Consider the following 22,315-nt stretch of genomic DNA (forward strand, 5'->3'; position numbering starts at 1 on the left):
AACAGACTTTTGTCTTGGTTGATAATTCATCTGAGCAACCAAAAGAACTCTAGGACAAAGTTGACCTGGACACGTAACTTCAGTTTGTCCTGGCACTTCAAAAGACAATTGTCAAGATAAGGGTAGATACCCTTCTGATATAGGAATCTAGTGACTGGAGTCGTTATTCAGTGATGAGCCAAGGTGTTACCGATATGCCATATTCTGCACAGCTGAACCAGTTTCTTTAACATGTAATCCAACTCTGTAGTGATGCCAACAACCAGCAAGCCCACCATTAAAGACTTGATTAGAACGTCATCTGGTGGAGCCTCTGTGGACAGCATAGATACAGGACCCTTCCTGGACAGTGCCAGTGGCTTTGGCAGTGATGTAAGGATTTCATAGATGAAAGCCAAGCAATCCCTCAAAGTCATCTTCTCAGATGCTTCAGTGTCCTCTGATCTCATCGTCAGAGAAGTCTCGTAGCAGACGGGCACAAGCATGATGGTGACCCATCAACAATTGAACCAAAATGCTGAAGCTCTATTCTCCACAGCCCTGGTGGTCGAACCCAACGTACGGGACGAAGCATTGAAAAATAACATTTAAAAAAGTGAAATTAAAACAAATAGAGCTACAATAAGATAGAACCAATGTGGTGGAAACTAATCCACATTACAAACTCTTGAATAAAACAACTGATAAGCCAGGATGGCTTACATTATGCAAGAGTAAGAAAAAGACACCCGGACCGTATCAGTGAAGGAGAAAGAAGGAAGCTTCAATCATCTGACCAAACAGGATACAGAGGACTCATTGGAAGATTTTAGCCATCCCATTGGCTGTTTCGATGTTCGCTAAAAGAAAAGTCAGGATGTGCATAAAACAAACTAGGATGAACTAAAAACATGTGATGAGTACAAATGTCCAGTGTTTAACCAATGAAAACAGCTACTGCATGCATGCGACCTAAGCACTTCCCTAATACTTAAACAAAAATGTATATTCTTTGAAGGGAGAAGGAAAAACAAGCACTTTTTGTACACTTGTAAAAATGTAGATAATCGTTAACATACATATTTTCTAGTATACAGAATAATGTTAATGAATTATTAACAATTTTATTTTGACTGTTGTAAATAAGTCATCAAACCTAGTTATTGAAGAATAGTAAAACAAGGAAATATTTTTATTTCAAACTAAAGAAAGTAATTATTATACTGTAAAACTTTCTATTTTAAAACATTCGAGAGTTTGCAGTTGAGTATACAACTTACTTCAAGATTTTGTTTTTGCCACTCCAATCTACGAACTGGAGCTGAATCCAATGCTGACAGTATTGCTAGGTATGAGTTAAAGTTTGCCATCTTTCGAAGGTGCTGCAAATTGTAAACGTGAAGAAAAAGACAAGTTATGAAATATTAAGATATATACAACATGCATGTATACCTACATAATAGATGTTGGTTATTTACTTATACTGATCGAGCAGACATGTTCACGGTTATTCTCACATAAACAATAACACATCATCACAATAACACCATGAAGATACAAATTTGACTGAGTTGGAACCAGAAAAATACTACATTATGAAAAAGTGTTCTAAAAACATGACAAATATTTGTAATTTTTTAAATCTAAAACTTTTCAGATGCAAAGGAAGGAAATGAACATTATTAATGACATACTAGCACATTACCAGTAAGTGAATTGTTTTTAAACAGCTAGAGAAGATGAAAACATTCACTGCTGTAACATAAGACTACTATTTTGTTTTATTTTTTATGTTTTTGTTAGCAGCAAGGAATGCTTTATTTTTAAAAATGTATAAACAGTATGGCCTTTGATATGCCAGTTTGGAAACAGTGGTTTGAACACAAATTTAAGGAGACCATGCCTTGTACCACAACCTATTACACTGACCTACATTTCACCTGCTCTGTGTCAAAGATGACAGCACAATTAATGTGAGCACAACAAAGCAATACAATATTACTACATGTACCTTCATGATTTTGATGAACTTAATCAAGCATTTTTCTCTCTCTTTTGGATCATCTTGTGTAAGAATCTTTGTCCGGCACCTAAATAAAACATAAAAAATAAACATCCTTAATCTATTAACAAATGAAACTGTTTTCCCCACAATACTAATAATGATGTCTGCCCCACAGTACTAATAATGATGATGTATGCCCACAGTACTAATGATGTTGTCTGCCCACAGTACTAATGTTGATGTCTGTCCCATAGTACTAATGTCTGCCTGCCTCACAGTACTACTGATGATGTCTGCCCACAGTACTAATGATGATGTCTGTCCCACAGTACTAATGTCTGCCCACAGTACTAGTGATGTTGTCTGTCCACAGTGCTAATGATGCTGTCTGTCCACAGTACTAACGATGTTGTCTGTCCACAGTACTAATGATGTTGTCTGTCCACAGTGCTAATGATGTTGTCTGCCCACAGTACTAATGATCATGTCTGCCCACAGTACTAATGATGATGTCTGCACACAGTACTAATGATGTTGTCTGCCCACAGTACTAATGATGTTGTCTGCTCACAGTACTAATGATGTTGTCTGCTCACAGTACTAATGATCATGTCTGCCCACAGTACTAATGTTGTTGTCTGTCCACAGTACTAATGATGTTGTCTGCCCACAGTGCTAATTATGTTGTCTGCCCACAGTGCTAATTATGTTGTCTGCCCACAGTACTAATGATCATGTCTGCCCACAGTACTAATGATGTTGTCTGCCCACAGTACTAATGATCATGTCATCTCCAGTCCTAATGATGTTGTCTGTCCACAGTACTAATGATGTCTGTCCACAGTACTAATGATGTTGTCTGTCCACAGTCCTAATGATGTTGTCTGTCCACAGTACTAATGATGTCCGTCCACAGTACTAATGATGTTGTCTGTCCACAGTACGAATGATGTTGTCTGCCCAGTGCTAATGATGATGTCTGCCCACAGTACTAATGATGTCTGTCCACAGTACTAATGATGTCTGTCCACAGTACTAATGATCATGTCTTCCCCAGTGCTAATGATGTTGTCTGTCCACAGTACTAATGATGTTGTTTGCCCCACAGTACTAATGATCATGTCTGCTCACAGTACTAATGATGTTGTCTGTCCACAGTACTAATGATGTTGTCTGTCCACAGTACTAATGATGTTGTTTGCCCCACAGTACTAATGATCATGTCTGCCTACTACTAATGATGATGTCTGCTCACAGTACTAATGATGTTGTTTGCCCACAGTACTAATGATGATGTCTGTCCCACAGTACTAATGTCTGCCCACAGTACTAATGATGTTGTCTGTCCACAGTGCTAATGATGCTGTCTGTCCACAGTACTAACGATGTTGTCTGTCCACAGTACTAATGATGTTGTCTGTCCACAGTGCTAATGATGTTGTCTGCCCACAGTACTAATGATCATGTCTGCCCACAGTACTAATGATGATGTCTGCACACAGTACTAATGATGTTGTCTGCCCACAGTACTAATGATGTTGTCTGCTCACAGTACTAATGATGTTGTCTGCCCACAGTACTAATGATCATGTCTGCCCACAGTACTAATGATGTTGTCTGCCCACAGTACTAATGATCATGTCATCTCCAGTCCTAATGATGTTGTCTGTCCACAGTACTAATGATGTCTGTCCACAGTACTAATGATGTTGTCTGTCCACAGTCCTAATGATGTTGTCTGTCCACAGTACTAATGATGTCCGTCCACAGTACTAATGATGTTGTCTGTCCACAGTACGAATGATGTTGTCTGCCCAGTGCTAATGATGATGTCTGCCCACAGTACTAATGATGTCTGTCCACAGTACTAATGATGTCTGTCCACAGTACTAATGATCATGTCTTCCCCAGTGCTAATGATGTTGTCTGTCCACAGTACTAATGATGTTGTCTGTCCACAGTACTAATGATGTCCGTCCACAGTACTAATGATGTTGTCTGTCCACAGTACGAATGATGTTGTCTGCCCAGTGCTAATGATGATGTCTGCCCACAGTACTAATGATCATGTCTGCTCACAGTACTAATGATGTTGTCTGTCCACAGTACTAATGATGTTGTCTGTCCACAGTACTAATGTTGTTGTTTGCCCCACAGTACTAATGATCATGTCTGCCTACTACTAATGATGATGTCTGCTCACAGTACTAATGATGTTGTTTGCCCCACAGTACTAATGATGATGTCTGCCCACAGTACTAATGATGTTGTCGGCCCCACAGTACTAATGATGTCGCCAGTCTAAATCCCAAGATGATGGAGAATGTGAGGAATGAGGGAATGAAAAATGTGTGGCATGAATAATTAACTACAAGTGATAAATGTCAAACACTGAAATGTTGTGATGGATACAAAAGAAGATGAAAAATAGATGGTTCTGCCAGAGTAAGAAGAAATTATGTAGAACTTGAAGGAGAGAAAGGAAAGGGGCCAGTGGAGTGACACTTTTTAACAATGGACCCATGGGCCTGCATGGTCACCTGAGTAAATTGTTCACTCCACATACCAGACTCATGGACTAGATAACACTAATTTTTCTAGGGGGGTCAGAATGACCAGAATCATGATTTTGTTTTTCAAATTTGATTCTCTGTGTGCCAAATTTGGTTGGAATTAGTCATGTAGTTTTGGAAAAGAAGTAAAAGAAAAACTATAGTAAACTTCACCAATACTCCAGGGACAAATGGAGGACCTAACTTTAACAAATTAGATAAACCATCTATTGACCTTTACATACATGATAAAAATCATTACAAAACATACTTGGTTATAGCATTTCTGGAAGAAGAGAAGAAGATTTTTTTTTTAAGATTGGCATAATTTTTCCATTTTTCCCACCCTTCAGGTCCCTGGAGAGTAAGAATGACCACACAATTTGGTTGGAATTGGTCAGGTAGTTTTGGAGAAGTTGAAAATCTTAAACATTCATACACGGTGGACTTCACACAACGCTCGAGAACGGACAAAAATGAATGACAGATTATCATTCCTATTTGTTGACATACCAGTAAGACATCTTGTTGAAATGTTCTGTAAAGTGTGTCAAGTTAGGACTCAGTTCCTCAGACTGTTCTTTGGCCCACAGCAACACTTCAGGAATCTGTGGTAGAAGAGTAGCACTGATAGTTTAATCACATAGACATCAACTGTAAGTCATACAGAGGGAGAGGGAGTGGGAGAGGGAGAGGGAGAGGGAGAGAGAGAGAGAGAGAGAGAGAGAGAGAGAGAGAGAGAGAGAGAGAGAGAGAGAGAGAGAGAGAGAGAGAGAGAGAGAGAGAGAGAGAGAGAGAGAGAGAGAGAGAGAGAGAGAGAGGGAGGGAGGGAGGGAGGGAGGGAGGGAGAGGGAGGGAGACAGAGACAGACAGAAAGAGACAGACAAGGGGAGAGACAGAGACAAAGAGAGAGAGAGAGAGAGGGAGAGAGAGAGAGAGACAGAGACAGAGAGGATGGATGGATGGATGGACAGATGAACAATCAAAGAGATGAACAGCCAGCAAACATTCAACTAAGTCAGTACAAAAGCTTTGGTTTACTGATTAATAAAGTTTGAACTGATATTTTATATTAACAAATAAGAATTCTTTATGTAACTTAATTATAAGATTTAGTTATTTTTAGCAGAGGTAACAAATTAATTGGGGTAGGGCCCTTAAAATTGCTTGATTTTGCCATAAAAATTAAGATACTAAACTAAATAAAAATTATTTGAAGGCACTGACTTGATAAATATATATTTTACAAACACATTCCAGGAAGGTGGGTCAGGGGCAATAACCTGTATCCTGATCCACTCATGACAGTAAAAATAGGACAAATACTGAAAACCACATTATAAAATTAACCATCAAGAAAGAAAAATTAAACTGAGGGAGTGACGCAGTTAGAGCTACAACTTGAAACTTGATACATACATTATTCACAGTAAGTGAATGGAGCTAAGTTAACTCACTTTAGCATTAGTTATGTGTCCGATACTTTTATTTCAGAGAACTCAGTCTTTCTTTTTGTGAAGTATAGTAAACATGATATACATGAAAAGGAAACGTGTACACTTGTGGGTGAAATGTCACAAATAGGCAGAAAATAATTATGTCAAAGATCCTAATCATAGTCGTCACACTAACTGGGTGTGTTCGAAACCTCTCTATTAAAAAACTCTCACCTCAATTTTTTGGAACAGTTCTGCATCCAATAATGTCATCTGCTCAGCAATATCATGAGACTTGAAATGCAGCAAATCTGGCAGACTGAAAATCATAAATCATTACTTAATATTGCCAACCTAATATACAGTGACAAAAGAATCACATGGTATAACGGGAGCATAGCAAAAGTGTTTATAGCCCAAAACCCCAAACCTTGTTTAGTTTCTCTCCAGATGCCCAAACATAAAACAGAAAGATTTTGGCTTCACTGGTATTTTGGGGAAGAAATTCAAGAGTTCACCGAGGCATCTGGCTTCACTGGTGTTTCAGGGAAGAAATTCAAGAGTTCACCGAGGCATCAGACCAGAACAGTGAATGCTGTAAAGTCAGTGAGGAAAACAGACCAGAACAGTGAATGCTGTAAAGTCAGTGAGGAAAACAGACCAGAACAGTGAATGCTGTAAAGTCAGTGAGGAAAACAGACCAGAACAGTGAATGCTGTAAAGTCAGTGAGGAAAACAGATCAGAACAGTGAATGCTGTAAAGTCAGTGAGGAAAACAGATCAGAACAGTGAATGCTGTAAAGTCAGTGAGGAAAACAGACCAGATATTATCCAAAATGTGAGTTATGATCATCCTAGAGAAGATTGTATCTCATTATTGAAAATGCAAGATGTCATATGACAACATGTAAAGCGACCATAATTGTATGATATAACACAGCTTCTTAACACAAGACAAATGTGGGAGATTATCTTACCTCTGACTTAGATTGATCGACTGGATCGGAAGCTGATTATTTGATTCTACAAGTGAATGCTGCCTCTTCTCACACTTTTCAATAAGAATGTTTCGTAAAATGCGTGCAAATATCAGCTCTCCCTGACTGATCAACTCAAACACTAGGTCCATCATTCTCTTGACAACTTCATCATCCAATTCCATACAACTAAAATAAATAAATAAATACACTAAAGCTAGTGACATATACAGGGTATATCAGTTAATGGTCTGTTTATCATCTGTAAAACGCATCCAATAATAGATGATTTCGAACCAACAGTTTTTAAAGAAGACCGATACATATGTCCTTAACACTTATTTGTCGGATCCGATTGGTCAGATTATTTTGTATACTTGCATGTTTTATGTATTCCTGCAGCTAAGAACCTAATAAAATCACTTGGTTTCATTGATGGGAATCTTCAGAGTTGTCCTCCATAATTCTTGGTTTGACAGATACAATTTCGGATTTATGTGGCATACTTAAAATTTCTTACACAAAGCTAAAAGCTACTCTAATGTGAATGTACTTTAGAAGAAATAAGAAATATTTGTAAACTTAGTTTACCCTAATTCATCAACAACTCTAATAAGTAGAGAGAAGGAATTCCTTCCCAATCGTTTTTTGTTGTCAGTAGCATGTTGGAACTTGTAGAATCGGTATAACAGTTTTTCAATCAAATTCTTCGGAGAGATGAATGTTCGGTATGTTGTCAAAAAAGCTTCTTGGTAAATGAACTCTGAAAAATAAAGTTTATTTATCACTTTATTTGTTAACTGAATATCTTTTACTAAATTGTGTTAAAATACTACCATAAACACAATATGTATTATTTGGTTTTAATAACAAAATTAATCATTATTCACAGAGGATTTTTAATATGGAAAATATAAAGTGAGTCTATGTTAAGCATGATTCGTCGAGGTTGATATTTTACTTGAGTTGCGAATTCTATTTATCCTATAACACTTCTAAAAAATTATCACCTTCCAAAGACGCAAAAACCACAAAAAACAATTGTGAGTTTGGCAATCCAAGTACCAGTTTAATTGTATGAAATATAGTGCCTTTTTTCTGCATTTCTTGAATATCATTTCAGTTTGACCTTTCAATTGGACCTGACCTTGACATCTAAAATAGGGTAGACGCCTCTAAAACAATCTGTACTTTCCTAATGTACAATTATACCAAATTTGATGCTTTGGGCCAGCAAGTCACGGTCATTCCCCTTAGCCACTCCACTAATTATATGAGTTAAGTGCATGCTTGTAAGCATTAAATTAATAAAGAATTCTTAATATATTATTATCCGAAACTTAAATTGTTAAAACAGTATCCAGTTCATTGATGAAGTAATGGAAAACATTATAAATGTGTTTGTATGAGATCACAAACCTTCTTGCTAAGTACAAATTTATTCTGACAAATAAATGAGAAATATACAGAAATAAATAGAACTACACAAGCCAGCGACTCAAACTAACACTGCTAAACCATTAATCTGCAACCACTGAATCTCCAAAACCTACATTTGATGTCCATGGACATCCTACCAGAGATCTTCTACAAATCCCTGTGTTGCATTTTCTGTAAGGCAGGAAATGTTTTTTATTCAATGATGCACTCAACACATTTTATTTACTGATATATGGCATCAGACATATGGTTAAGGACCACACAGATATTGAGAGAGGAAACCCGCTGTTGCCACTTCATGGGCTACTCTTTCTGATTAGCATCAAGGGTTCTTTTATATGCATCATCCCACAGACAGGATAACACATACCACGGCCTTTGATATACCAGTCGTGTTGCACTGGCTGGAGCGAGAAATAGCCCCTTTCTGTAAGGAGTCAGACGAACAGCATATCATCATGCTTGATAAAAAAACAAGGAAGAGTGAAGACACCCAAGCATATTGGTCTCATCATGTCAGTGCATCATTTGACTGGATCAAATCAACTTATCAATATACTCATGAGTCATCCTATGAAGATACTGAAGCAGTTGATACCAGCCTGGCTATAGAGATTGCTGCAAAGACCGATCTGATGGGTATCGTCATCGCATTCAAGCACTGGCTGGATATCTTCATATGGTCAGCAGCATACAACAATGACATCAATAAGGAAACATCAGATGGTAAAGAGACAACCCATGTGACAAGTCAGTCTGGCGCACAACCTGAGAAAGGCATTTGTGAACCTGACCTAACCATTTCAACTGAGATTGACTTTGATCAAGTGGTTTGTGAAAAACAACAGTCTTTAAAACAATTCTGAAGCCTTACATATACTTTGAGTCACTGGTTTGTAAAGCTCTCTGCTGTAGAAACACATTTGTTTGTCAGAATATTCAATTTATTTGGTCAAATGTGGAAATTTAATACAAAATCAGTATGCTTATATGATTTTTGTATGCATTTAAAAACCACCAACAAACCAAGTTAGGTTGTGTCAAGATTATGAAACCTGTGTACACAGGGAGTGAAAACAAGTATTTAGTACAACTGGACAATTCACTAGGCCACATGAAATACTACCTTCTTTTAAATGTAATACACTGATAATCATGCATGCTTAAGGTTGCACACCACCATTCACCAGTGCATGCATTTCAATACAACTTCTTCCATGTCAGAATCGACATACCAAAGGCTGACCATGAAATTTTCAATCCTCTTTTGTCTTCTATCTTTGGTTTTAAATAATAATCATAATTTGTATTTCTGCCATATTCAGTCGAACATTCTCTGATTAGTTATTAAAAGTAAGAACAATCTCTCAGAATATTTCAATTCTATAATCTTTTAATCTCTAGTATCTTAAAATAAAACGTTTGAATAATGTTTTTAGTGATTTGTTTACAGAATACTATACGAGTGACCATTAGATATTAATTTTAAAGGTTGTTTCAAAACATATCTATCAAGTTAAAGGGAGTTGTAAGTTAAATGGTGCATGTATGCCTAGCAATTCCATTTCTTACATATAATATTATGTATTCTCAAAGTCAGCTTTTTAAAAAATGTAAAGTGTCTGTTCCAAGTTACATGTGGAGGATAACCTTACAGTACTTTACAATTTTGCTGACAGCTCAGCCAGTTCACTGCTGCAAATTTAGTTTTACTAGTGACATTACCGGGGCCAATAAACTGTGGTTATCCCTACTCTTAATTCAAATGTGTTTTCTTTTATTTATCTGAAATAAACAATAACTCATGTTCCAAAGAATTCTCATTATAAAGATCACCAGCTTGTGTCATTTAGGAATGTAAAATAACTTGCAAAACTGAAAATGATTAACCTTTACAGGAAAGTACTTTATTTTCTATCTTCATAATGATTTAATTTACAATTTCTTTTCTTCATAATCTAAACCAATTGTCTTTTTGATTAAATATTAACTAACATCAATTAAGAGATAATCATATGGAGTTTTTAGATTTGCGGGTGTTATTGTCTATTTGTTCCCGGAAAATTAAACATTTGCGGGCATCAAATAGACAATAACACCCGCAAATCTAAAAAATCAATATGGTTATGTCCATTGTAAACTGAATTGTTTTTCTACAGAACTGACTGTATATTTGGTATTTCTTGAAAAAAATACCAGACTACAATCTAACTGTAGACCCTTGAATCGTCAACTTTGCCTGTTCCAATTAATGACGTCATTAGCTTTCCGGGTGTTATTGTCTATTTGATCCCAGAAAAATAATGTAATTAACCAATCAAAATACAGAATGCACTCGCCATCAGTTTACAATAAGCAATAACAAAGAACATGTAATGGACAAACACCACCAACATTCATGCCATTATGAAAATTAGACTTCAAACTATACCTCTGGTAATTACTGCATACACCATATAGGTATAGGTATAGGCAGAGTTTATTGCTAATAGATTAACGGTAGCTGGAAAGGACTTTGACATCATGCCATTTACAAAAAAAACTTGGGTTTAGACAGATGCTGGTTTGGAATGAATCCACCAGATATAAATTGTGCATGTTGTGAGGTGATTCATGCCACAGGGACTCTAGCGATCTTTATGGACGTTCAGCAAGTTTATCTATACAATATAAAGAAATCATCAATTTAAGTATATAGAAAGACTTGCTGAAGTGCCATAAAGATCACCAAAGGCTATAATAATTATTTCAATCCACATTAAATGTCAAAATCACTGTGTTTCACTAATGCTGACATTTTGTTAATACAGAAATGAATGTATATAAAAATGTGTTACGAAACATGCACTTAACATGTAAATAACAACTGGATTTTACCACCTCAGATTTGAGTAGAGATCCAATCAGATTTGTCCTTATAAATGTGTTGAATTAGAATATAATCAGTTATTTATAGCACTTGTCCATGCAGTCAGCTTAGACCTGAAAAGTAGTTATATTATAGTGGATGGTTTGGATTTCATGTAGGTCAACATCATAGAGAAGCCAATCAGTATCCAGCAACAAATGGATATCGTTGTGTAATTTTAAAATAGTCACATGGTGTTCTCTCAGATGGTTGTTTAAGCAGTTTAATAATTGTGTGTATAGTATAGAAGTCATGTATCATTAACGCATACACATACATTAACTAAAAACAACAACATTAACAACTTAAAATCACACTAAATTAAATAATCAGTCTTTTTAACCAAACACCAGTTGTTCAAAACTTCATTTAAAATAAGATATATTGTTTCATATTAGTAAGATAAAAAACATTAAAATATATTGATATTTTTCTATGTATTCCTTCACCCATCAGTCTATCATGCTCAAACATAAACCACAACCGTGTCAGACATCATTCAAATTTAGCTCAACAATGAAATTTAGTTTTAAAGGCAGCTGAGTTTTAACACACACACCAAATAGTACTGATTTGTAATTACACAGAATGAAGTAACAAATTAAGACCTTTACCAAGGTACCAACTAAACACAAGGTAGCTTCACAGTACTACAAATTTGGACACTCAACAGAAGATGTGAAAGTCTAATGAAAAAAACTTTGAATTACTATGAAGGTTAGAAAGGCAATGCTGCATTTGTCAGGAGACGACAAAACTACATTTTGTAAGCGATTGCAGAGAGCTAAGACTTGGGAAGCCACACTGTTATGATGTCGCTTCCCAAAATGATATCATTCATTGTGCACATGAAATAATTATGACACAGTGTGTCATATTGGTTATATGTCCCTGTATATCTTGAACTACATGTATGTGGATAATAAATTATCAATGAATTCTAATACAGCTAATAGGTTTCCTCCTTAAAACAGCAGCAACCCACTCCCAGCCTATCTACATATGCTCTATACACTAGTAAGTGACACTCAAAACTCCTTGACTCAATGAATTTATTAAATATCATAATCAGCCGAAGTATTCCAAATGAGTAGTAACCAGCAGCCTGGTCCATTTCTTCTTATTTTGTATTCATGCATTCAATGCAATGAAACAATACAAAATACATTCTGGCATTTTTCTATAACCAAATGTTAAATTTCAAGACAAGATGTTAAATTCCATGACATTCCAGGCCTATTAGCATATAGAGAGTCACTATTTAATTTTCTATTTTGTTAGTACAAACATTTTAATAAAAATTAAAAAATAAAAGGATCAATGTACCAAGTTTCAGAGCATTCCAAAACCAGACAAATTGGTATTAGAAAAGCTCCACTGACAAATGTCATAGCAGAGGTAAAACTTCTATTTAAATCTTTTAAATTTAAACCCTAAGAGAAAATAGACTTTGACAATGTTAAATTTGTATTTACATTTTTAAAGTTTAATAAAAATTGACAAATTTAAAAGTATCTCTCTATTAGTTTGTGGAGGGTGCCTGAGAGGATCATTGTATTAAGTTTTTGAACAATTCAATCAAAACTGTAGGAGAAGACAGACTTACAAGGAAAACATGATGAATGGACAGATGGATGGAAGCCAGACAAATTGGTATTAGAGATAGCTGTCTCACCCAAAGGCTAGACGATTTCTACATATGTCATTATGAGACTGCTTTTCAGTGGTGATCTCTCAATTTATTTACGACGTTGCTGATTCATGTTGCATGTTAATGAATTCAAATGTTTTAAAGTGAAGTTGAATTTGGAGGTGTGGCTTGATTTGTTTTTTCAGGTTCATTAAGATATCAATGCAAAAACATTAAGTACCATTCAACCTATCAAACTGTTATAAAGTGGATAAACAGAAAGAAAATTTAATTATTTAGTTGTAATTTTTTTTATGGATATATAGTTGAAAATATAATGCTTACATTTTAAAGCCACTATTAGGCCAATTTGAGTTTGCATCTTTAAAACACAAACAACAGCCTAAGTAAAGCAAACTAATAAAAACAATTACTGTATAAAACCAAGTGAGACATTTAAAGTTAAACTAGTACAGGGTTTTTATCTTTTACTGACATGATGGCTAACCTACTCTACACCTGTGCAGTTTTCAAAGAAATAAAAATGCTAAATAAAAGTATTAAACAACACATTCATAACAAAAAGAAAACATACAGAAAGAAAGGTGGTAATAAAAAGTGAAAATGATTCTAGTCAAAAAAAGTTAACAACACTGATAGCATGACAAATAGACCATAAATGGATCAAAACAACAAACAACACTTTACTCATATTGTACTGGGTTTTTAAAGATTAATTATTAATTAATTAATCTATTAATGTATGTTTTGATTCACACAATTTGTTTTACCTGCCAAAGACATGTACCATTTTGTCAACATAAAATATTTTTTATAGATATTATTTACATTTATTATTATTATTCTACTTAACTGTATTAAGTACATGTTGTTAGTGCTAGAGGAAAAGAAATTCATTCAGAAAAAAACATAGTCTACAATTGATGGAAAAGCGTGTATAGGACTGAAGCACACCACATCAAATCTACTACAACATGAATATGCAGCACATGCTGTCTGCCAAACCATACATGTACATGTAGTTTGATGATGTAAAAAAGGCTTAACCTGTGGGATGATGGGGTGGGTGATGCATGGAAAAAACTGTCCTCTTACCTTCCTGGTTAACAAGATCTCCCTGTGAGCCTTTTGGGAGGGAAAATGAAAATAAAAAGATGAATGGAGCATGCAAACAGTCTATATTTTTCCTGGAATTTTTGATAAATTCCCAAAACCAAATTCTTCAGTTACATGTTTCTTATATTCAAATTCACAATTATTCGGAAGCCACAGGTACCAAACATTTTTGCTTTACATGTTAGTTTTAAAACTAAAAGATATTTCTACATTTGTTATAAAAAAATATATATTATTTTAAAAAAATCTTTACTAAGTAAGTGGATCATACATTACTTTTATTCATAGTGAGATAAATCCACAATAGATTAATGAATTTGGCCAACTATCCAGAAATTTATCACTTTCCATTTGAAATACATTTTCTTTCTACAATGGGAAAATGCAAGTTTAATGATGAACACAAAAGGATAAACTACAAACTAGTCACTTAGTACGGCTGCATTAAAAGGGATATCTACATGTATAGTTAGGCACTTAGAACTTTAGGACGTGATAACCTGGTCACAGAAAGTGAGAATTTCAACAAGTAATTATACTGTCACATCACAGGAAACCAAGGAATTAGAATGTGTGTGTGCTCACGACTACCCACAATAATGTCAAATAACATTATCTGTATCATTTTCACAAAACAATCTAGCATCTCTGTTTCTTTTTCGTTCATATTTTTTATCCAAGGCATTTGTGCTTCATCCACATCTCATTCTGACACCATATTATTGAGCAAAACAAACAAGCACACAACCACACCAACACACACACCCACACATTCAAACATACATACATAGCATTTTAACCAATTCTTTAAGAAATAAAACAATGAACAAGAAAACCTCTGTTGACATTCTCTGTTTAAGTATCTGTATATGTACTTCAAAATATTGGGTGCATTTAGGCATTCTATTGTCATGCTTGATGTGTCAGCATTCTCTATGAAGCAAGTGAATGCTACAGAGTTGGGCGTAAAATGGTCTTACCAGATTTTCCTGCAACTGTAGCATGTACAACAAGTGGATCGATAAAACCTCCTCGTATATCCGGTCCATCTTCACCCTAAAACAGAAATATTTCAAAAAATAATTTTTTTATCTGATTTCATTTACTTTGGCTAAATATGTAAACAAAATTAAAATCAACGTACTGGTTTCTTCCTAATTAATTGATCTGAAACATCGACATCATCCAGTGGATTCAACTCGGCAAAGTCAGAGTCTGCATCTTTCTGTATTTGTGGAGTCTCCTCTGAGCTGACCGGGGCGGGCGTGATCTCGGGGACAGCTAAAGGAGCAACTGGCAATCCTACATGTGCTGGAGCAGACAGCCGTTTGGGATCACTGAAAGAATTCATTCAAGTCTACTAATTGAAAAATGAAAACATACTTCTACCAGAGAACTAACAAAGAACTATGTAGGTATTAAAGAACTTTTTACATCAAACAATCCAACAATTAAGTAAGACAAGCTACATGTAGATGTCTAAAATTGAAATAACTGTTAAACTGAAGAGGAATGAAACAAGTACAGACACATGGATATTAGGGTACCCACAGAATCTTCAAATTAAACTTCCCTGTATATTCCCTGAATTTTACCTGTTGTTTTTATTGTATACAAGGGTGCCTCCTGTCACCCCCAATAGCAGCACCTTCATTTCCAAATACCATATTCAACATATTGTTACAATACATATATATTAACTTAAAGTTAATTTTCTGAATAGTCACCGAGTTGAAGTGAAACAAAGATAGTAAAATTTCACAAAGAGGTAATTTTCTGAACTGTGACCGAGTTGAAGTAAGACAAACAGTAAAATCTCACAATGTGATAGTTTTGCGAACTGTGACAGAGTTGAAATAAGACAAACAGTAAAATCTCACAATGTGATAGTTTTGTAAACTGTGACAGAGTTCAAGTAAGATAAACAGTAAAATCTCACAATGTGATAGTTTTGTAAACTGACAGAGTTGAAGTAAGATAAACAGTAAAATCTCACAATGTGATAGTTTTGTAAACTGTGACAGAGTTGAAGTAAGACAAACAGTAAAATCTCACAACGTGATAGTTTTGTAAACTGTGACAAAGTTGAAGTAAGATAAACAGTAAAATCTCACAATGTGATAGTTTTGTAAACTGTGACAGAGTTGAAGTAAGACAAACAGTAAAATCTCACAACGTGATAGTTTTGTAAACTGTGACAAAGTTGAAGTAAGATAAAAAGTAAAATCTCACAACGTGATAGTTTTGCGAACTGTGACAGAGTTGAAGTAAGACAAACAGTAAAATCTCACAACGTGATAGTTTTGCGAACTGTGACAGAGTTGAAGTAAGACAAACAGTAAAATCTCACAATGTGATAGTTTTGCGAACTGTGACAGAGTTGAAGTAAGACAAACAGTAAAATCTCACAACGTGATAGTTTTGCGAACTGTGACAGAGTTGAAGTAAGACAAACAGTAAAATCTCACAACGTGATAGTTTTGCGAACTGTGACAGAGTTGAAGTAAGACAAACAGTAAAATCTCACAATGTGATAGTTTTGCGAACTGTGACTGGAGGCTCACACACACTGGATGACTTGTCGCGCAGCTCTCCTGTGCTATTTGAGACATCAGAATTGCTGGAGCACGTTGAACCCAAACTCTGACGGTTCAAACCAGGATCAAACTGAAATATATAGAAACAAATTCACAGTGTCATTATTTTCTTACACACCCGATGGTGAGAACATCATTTGTTATTGATAATAACACACCAATAACACACAAGTGTAAGGATTGTAAATGGGTTTTAGTTGGAAAAAATGTTTAATTATTTTTAAAACATGTTTTTTGAGGATAAGTAAAAAATAGCATCCTACATTTGTGTCCATTAGATACCATTTGTCTGATAACTCATTTATAAATGTATCCAGCTCACTTTTGCAAGTTTAATTTTGAAAGATAAATGTAAGATAATGGCCAATAAAGTAGTATTGTATATCTAATTTAAACTTAGTTTTGCACAGGTACTACTCGGTATTCTATTATCCAAATATGTAAAAAATATCTTGATTTAAAACTACAGAATTACATTTCTACCTTGAGACTTCAGGGCTAAAAAATATAGGAAGCAAATGTTATTAGCTTAATATTCATTAGTGAATTGAAACCGGCCTCGGTGGCATCGTGGTTAGGCCATCAGTCTACAGGCTGGTAGGTACTGGGTTCGGATCCCAGTTGAGGCATGGGATTTTTAATCTAGATACCGACTCCAAACCCTGAGTGAGTGCTCCGCAAGTCTCAATGGGTAGGTGTAAACCACTTGCACCGACCAGTGATCCATAACTGGTTCAACAAAGGCCATGGTTTGTGCTATCCTGCCTGTGGGAAGCGCAAAAAAAAGATCTTTTGCTGCTAATCGGAAAGAGTAGCCCATGAAGTGGCGACAGCGGATTTCCTCTCAAAATCTGTGTGGTCCTTAACCATATGTCTGACGCCATATAAGTGTAAATAAAATGTGTTGAGTGTGTCGTTAAATAAAATATGTCTTTCTTTCTTTTTTTAGTGAATTGAAAAGGTTATTTTGAAAATGTCAGTGACTGTACTTATATTTAATGTTACTGTCCGACACCATATAATAGTTATTAAAACGTGTTGAATGCATTCTTAACTAAAACAATCCTTCCTTTCTTTGCTGATTTCTTTATTTTCTAGTACATATTGCTCAGCTAATGTTAGAATGGAATCAGATTCAACAGCCTGAATTATTGCATTAATATGTGTGTATATATATATAACACTACAAAAAGAAACTATTTCAGCTCATTGCTTCTCTATAGTGTCAAGTAACAGACAAGCAGCTTCATTTCTTGTTTGAATAAAAACTAATTTCTTTCTTGAATCATTGATACAAATCCAAGTCTTATCAGAAAACTGATACAGGCTTATCTCCCTTTATATTACAGGTAGCTATATTACAATTGGATATCACATATTAGTAAATTATATGTAGTTTCCAATTTCTAAAGTCCAGTGTATCATATGACAGAAGATTAAAATCTGTCTTACAAATGTTTCTCTGATCAATAAGCACAGTGTTGATAAAAAGCTGTCTGTATGTAAACATGCACACCAACCTCCCTGCATTGTGTTGTTAACTACATGTAAATACTAGTGTAACACTCTTTCCTTTGTTGTGTACTTACATATACGTAACTGAAGTGCCTATATCGGATTAAGATTCAAGCACACAGTTCTGAGGACACCTCTCCAGGACAGAGTTGTGTACTTCTGTAGCTTTACTTGGGTGTTATGTAAAATACCTTGGTAAAAACTCTATAACTATTAGCTTCTGGGCAATCCAACTCAGATATTCGAAAGAGTGACTTACTCTTTTTGTTTTAAGAGGTAGACCTGGGACTGATAGGCAGTGAAGATTAGGAAGTCACTTACCCTTTTAGTTTTGAGAGGTAGAGATGGGATGGCCAGGTGGTGAAGATTAGGAAGTGACTTACCCTTTTTGTTTTAAGAGGTAGAGCTGGGATTGCCAGGCAATGAAGATTAGGAAGTCACTTACCCTTTTTGTTTTGAGAGGTAGAGCTGAGATGGCCAGGCAGTGAAGATTAGGAAGTCACTTACCCTTTTTGTTTTGAGAGGTAGAGCTGGGATTGCCAGGAAATGAAGATTAGGAAGTCACTTACCCTTTTTGTTTTGAGAGGTAGAGCTAGGACTGCCGGGCAGTGAAGATTAGGAAGTCACTTACCCTTTTTGTTTTGAGAGGTAGAGCTGGGACTGCCGGGCAGTGAAGATTAGGAAGTCACTTACCCTTTTTGTTTTGAGAGGTAGAGCTAGGACTGCCGGGCAGTGAAGATTAGGAAGTCACTTACCCTTTTTGTTTTGAGAGGTAGAGCTAGGACTGCCGGGCAGTGAAGATTAGGAAGTCACTTACCCTTTTTGTTTTGAGAGGTAGAGCTAGGACTGCCGGGCAGTGAAGATTAGGAAGTCACTTACCCTTTTTGTTTTGAGAGGTAGAGCTAGGACTGCCGGGCAGTGAAGATTAGGAAGTGACTTACCCTTTTTGTTTTGAGAGGTAGAGCTGGGACTGCCGGGCAGTGAAGATTAGGAAGTCACTTACCCTTTTCGTTTTAAAAGATAGACCTGGGACTGATAGGCAGTGAAGATTAGGAAGTGACTTACCCTTTTTGTTTTGAGAGATAGAGCTGGGATGGCCAGGTGGTGAAGATTAGGAAGTGACTTACCCTTTTAGTTTTGAGAGGTAGAGCTGGGATTGCCAGGCAGTGAAGATTAGGAAGTGACTTACCCTTTTTGTTTTGAGAGGTAGAGCTGGGATTGCCAGGCAGTGAAGATTAGGAAGTCACTTACCCTTTTTGTTTTGAGAGATAGAGATGGGATCGCCAGGTGGTGAAGATTAGGAAGTGACTTACCCTTTTTGTTTTGAGAGGTAGAGCTGGGATTGCCAGGCAATGAAGATTAGGAAGTCACTTACCCTTTTTGTTTTGAGAGGTAGAGCTAGGACTGCCGGGCAGTGAAGATTAGGAAGTCACTTACCCTTTTTGTTTCGAGAGGTAGAGCTGGGATGGCCAGGTGTGAAGATTAGGAAGTCACTTACCCTTTTTGTTTTGAGAGGTAGAGCTGGGACTGATAGGCAGTGAAGATTAGGAAGTGACTTACCCTTTTAGTTTTAAGAGGTAGAGCTGGGATTGCCAGGTGGTGAAGATTAGGAAGTCACTTACCCTTTTTGTTTTGAGAGGTAGAGCTGAGATGGCCAGGTGTGAAGATTAGGAAGTCACTTACCCTTTTTGTTTTGAGAGGTAGAGCTAGGACTGCCGGGCAGTGAAGATTAGGAAGTCACTTACCCTTTTTGTTTTGAGAGGTAGAGCTGGGATGGCCAGGTGTGAAGATTAGGAAGTCACTTACCCTTTTTGTTTTGAGAGGTAGAGCTGGGATTGCCAGGCAGTGAAGATTAGGAAGTGACTTACCCTTTTTGTTTTGAGAGGTAGAGCTGGGATTGCCAGGCAGTGAAGATTAGGAAGTCACTTACCCTTTTTGTTTTGAGAGATAGAGATGGGATCGCCAGGTGGTGAAGATTAGGAAGTGACTTACCCTTTTTGTTTTGAGAGGTAGAGCTGGGATTGCCAGGCAATGAAGATTAGGAAGTCACTTACCCTTTTTGTTTTGAGAGGTAGAGCTAGGACTGCCGGGCAGTGAAGATTAGGAAGTCACTTACCCTTTTTGTTTCGAGAGGTAGAGCTGGGATGGCCAGGCAGTGAAGATTAGGAAGTCACTTACCCTTTTTGTTTTGAGAGGTAGAGCTAGGACTGCCGGGCAGTGAAGATTAGGAAGTCACTTACCCTTTTTGTTTTGAGAGGTAGAGCTGGGATGGCCAGGTGTGAAGATTAGGAAGTCACTTACCCTTTTTGTTTTGAGAGGTAGAGCTGGGATTGCCAGGCAGTGAAGATTAGGAAGTCACTTACCCTTTTTGTTTTGAGAGGTAGAGCTGGGATTGCCAGGCAGTGAAGATTAGGAAGTCACTTACCCTTTTTGTTTTGAGAGGTAGAGCTAGGACTGCCGGGCAGTGAAGATTAGGAAGTCACTTACCCTTTTTGTTTCGAGAGGTAGAGCTGGGATGGCCAGGTGTGAAGATTAGGAAGTCACTTACCCTTTTTGTTTTGAGAGGTAGAGCTAGGACTGCCGGGCAGTGAAGATTAGGAAGTCACTTACCCTTTTTGTTTTGAGAGGTAGAGCTGGGATTGCCAGGCAGTGAAGATTAGGAAGTCACTTACCCTTTTTGTTTTGAGAGGTAGAGCTGGGATTGCCAGGCAATGAAGATTAGGAAGTCACTTACCCTTTTTGTTTTGAGAGGTAGAGCTAGGACTGCCGGGCAGTGAAGATTAGGAAGTCACTTACCCTTTTTGTTTCGAGAGGTAGAGCTGGGATGGCCAGGCAGTGAAGATTAGGAAGTCACTTACCCTTTTTGTTTTGAGAGGTAGAGCTGAGATGGCCAGGTGTGAAGATTAGGAAGTCACTTACCCTTTTTGTTTTGAGAGGTAGAGCTGGGATTGCCAGGCAGTGAAGATTAGGAAGTCACTTACCCTTTTTGTTTTGAGAGGTAGAGCTGAGATGGCCAGGTGTGAAGATTAGGAAGTCACTTACCCTTTTTGTTTTGAGAGGTAGAGCTGGGATGGCCAGGTGTGAAGATTAGGAAGTCACTTACCCTTTTTGTTTTGAGAGGTAGAGCTGGGATGGCCAGGTGTGAAGATTAGGAAGTCACTTACCCTTTTTGTTTTGAGAGGTAGAGCTGGGATTGCCAGGCAGTGAAGATTAGGAAGTGACTTACCCTTTTTGTTTTGAGAGGTAGAGCTGGGATTGCCAGGCAGTGAAGATTAGGAAGTCACTTACCCTTTTTGTTTTGAGAGATAGAGATGGGATCGCCAGGTGGTGAAGATTAGGAAGTGACTTACCCTTTTTGTTTTGAGAGGTAGAGCTGGGATTGCCAGGCAATGAAGATTAGGAAGTCACTTACCCTTTTTGTTTTGAGAGGTAGAGCTGAGATGGCCAGGTGTGAAGATTAGGAAGTCACTTACCCTTTTTGTTTTGAGAGGTAGAGCTGGGATGGCCAGGTGTGAAGATTAGGAAGTCACTTACCCTTTTTGTTTTGAGAGGTAGAGCTGGGATTGCCAGGCAGTGAAGATTAGGAAGTGACTTACCCTTTTTGTTTTGAGAGGTAGAGCTGGGATTGCCAGGCAGTGAAGATTAGGAAGTCACTTACCCTTTTTGTTTTGAGAGATAGAGATGGGATCGCCAGGTGGTGAAGATTAGGAAGTGACTTACCCTTTTTGTTTTGAGAGGTAGAGCTGGGATTGCCAGGCAATGAAGATTAGGAAGTCACTTACCCTTTTTGTTTTGAGAGGTAGAGCTAGGACTGCCGGGCAGTGAAGATTAGGAAGTCACTTACCCTTTTTGTTTCGAGAGGTAGAGCTGGGATGGCCAGGCAGTGAAGATTAGGAAGTCACTTACCCTTTTTGTTTTGAGAGGTAGAGCTAGGACTGCCGGGCAGTGAAGATTAGGAAGTCACTTACCCTTTTTGTTTCGAGAGGTAGAGCTGGGATGGCCAGGTGTGAAGATTAGGAAGTCACTTACCCTTTTTGTTTTGAGAGGTAGAGCTGGGATGGCCAGGTGTGAAGATTAGGAAGTCACTTACCCTTTTTGTTTTGAGAGGTAGAGCTAGGACTGCCGGGCAGTGAAGATTA

General features: G+C 36.9%; 1 protein-coding gene across 3 annotated transcripts in view; it reads right to left on the reverse strand.

The window, feature by feature from the left end:
- The window catches only part of LOC121383577 (rap guanine nucleotide exchange factor 1-like), a 102,122-nt gene that overhangs the window by 6,899 nt on the left and 72,908 nt on the right, over positions 1-22,315 (reverse strand). For 2 of the 3 annotated variants that reach the window (XM_041513664.1, XM_041513667.1), the window contains 10 exons: positions 16,592-16,731; positions 15,209-15,401; positions 15,045-15,120; positions 14,044-14,073; positions 7,541-7,712; positions 6,950-7,138; positions 6,207-6,291; positions 5,050-5,144; positions 1,991-2,069; positions 1,260-1,361 (listed from right to left, as the gene is read on the reverse strand). In XM_041513664.1, coding sequence (XP_041369598.1) covers positions 1,260-1,361; positions 1,991-2,069; positions 5,050-5,144; positions 6,207-6,291; positions 6,950-7,138; positions 7,541-7,712; positions 14,044-14,073; positions 15,045-15,120; positions 15,209-15,401; positions 16,592-16,731 — 1,161 coding nt within the window. The remainder of the gene's footprint in view (positions 1-1,259; positions 1,362-1,990; positions 2,070-5,049; positions 5,145-6,206; positions 6,292-6,949; positions 7,139-7,540; positions 7,713-14,043; positions 14,074-15,044; positions 15,121-15,208; positions 15,402-16,591; positions 16,732-22,315) is intronic. The other variant, XM_041513665.1, reaches the window with a different exon arrangement.

This window comes from Gigantopelta aegis, chromosome 10 (genome assembly GCF_016097555.1).
Source record: "Gigantopelta aegis isolate Gae_Host chromosome 10, Gae_host_genome, whole genome shotgun sequence".
In the NCBI taxonomy this organism is placed as follows: Eukaryota; Metazoa; Mollusca; class Gastropoda; order Neomphalida; family Peltospiridae; genus Gigantopelta; species Gigantopelta aegis.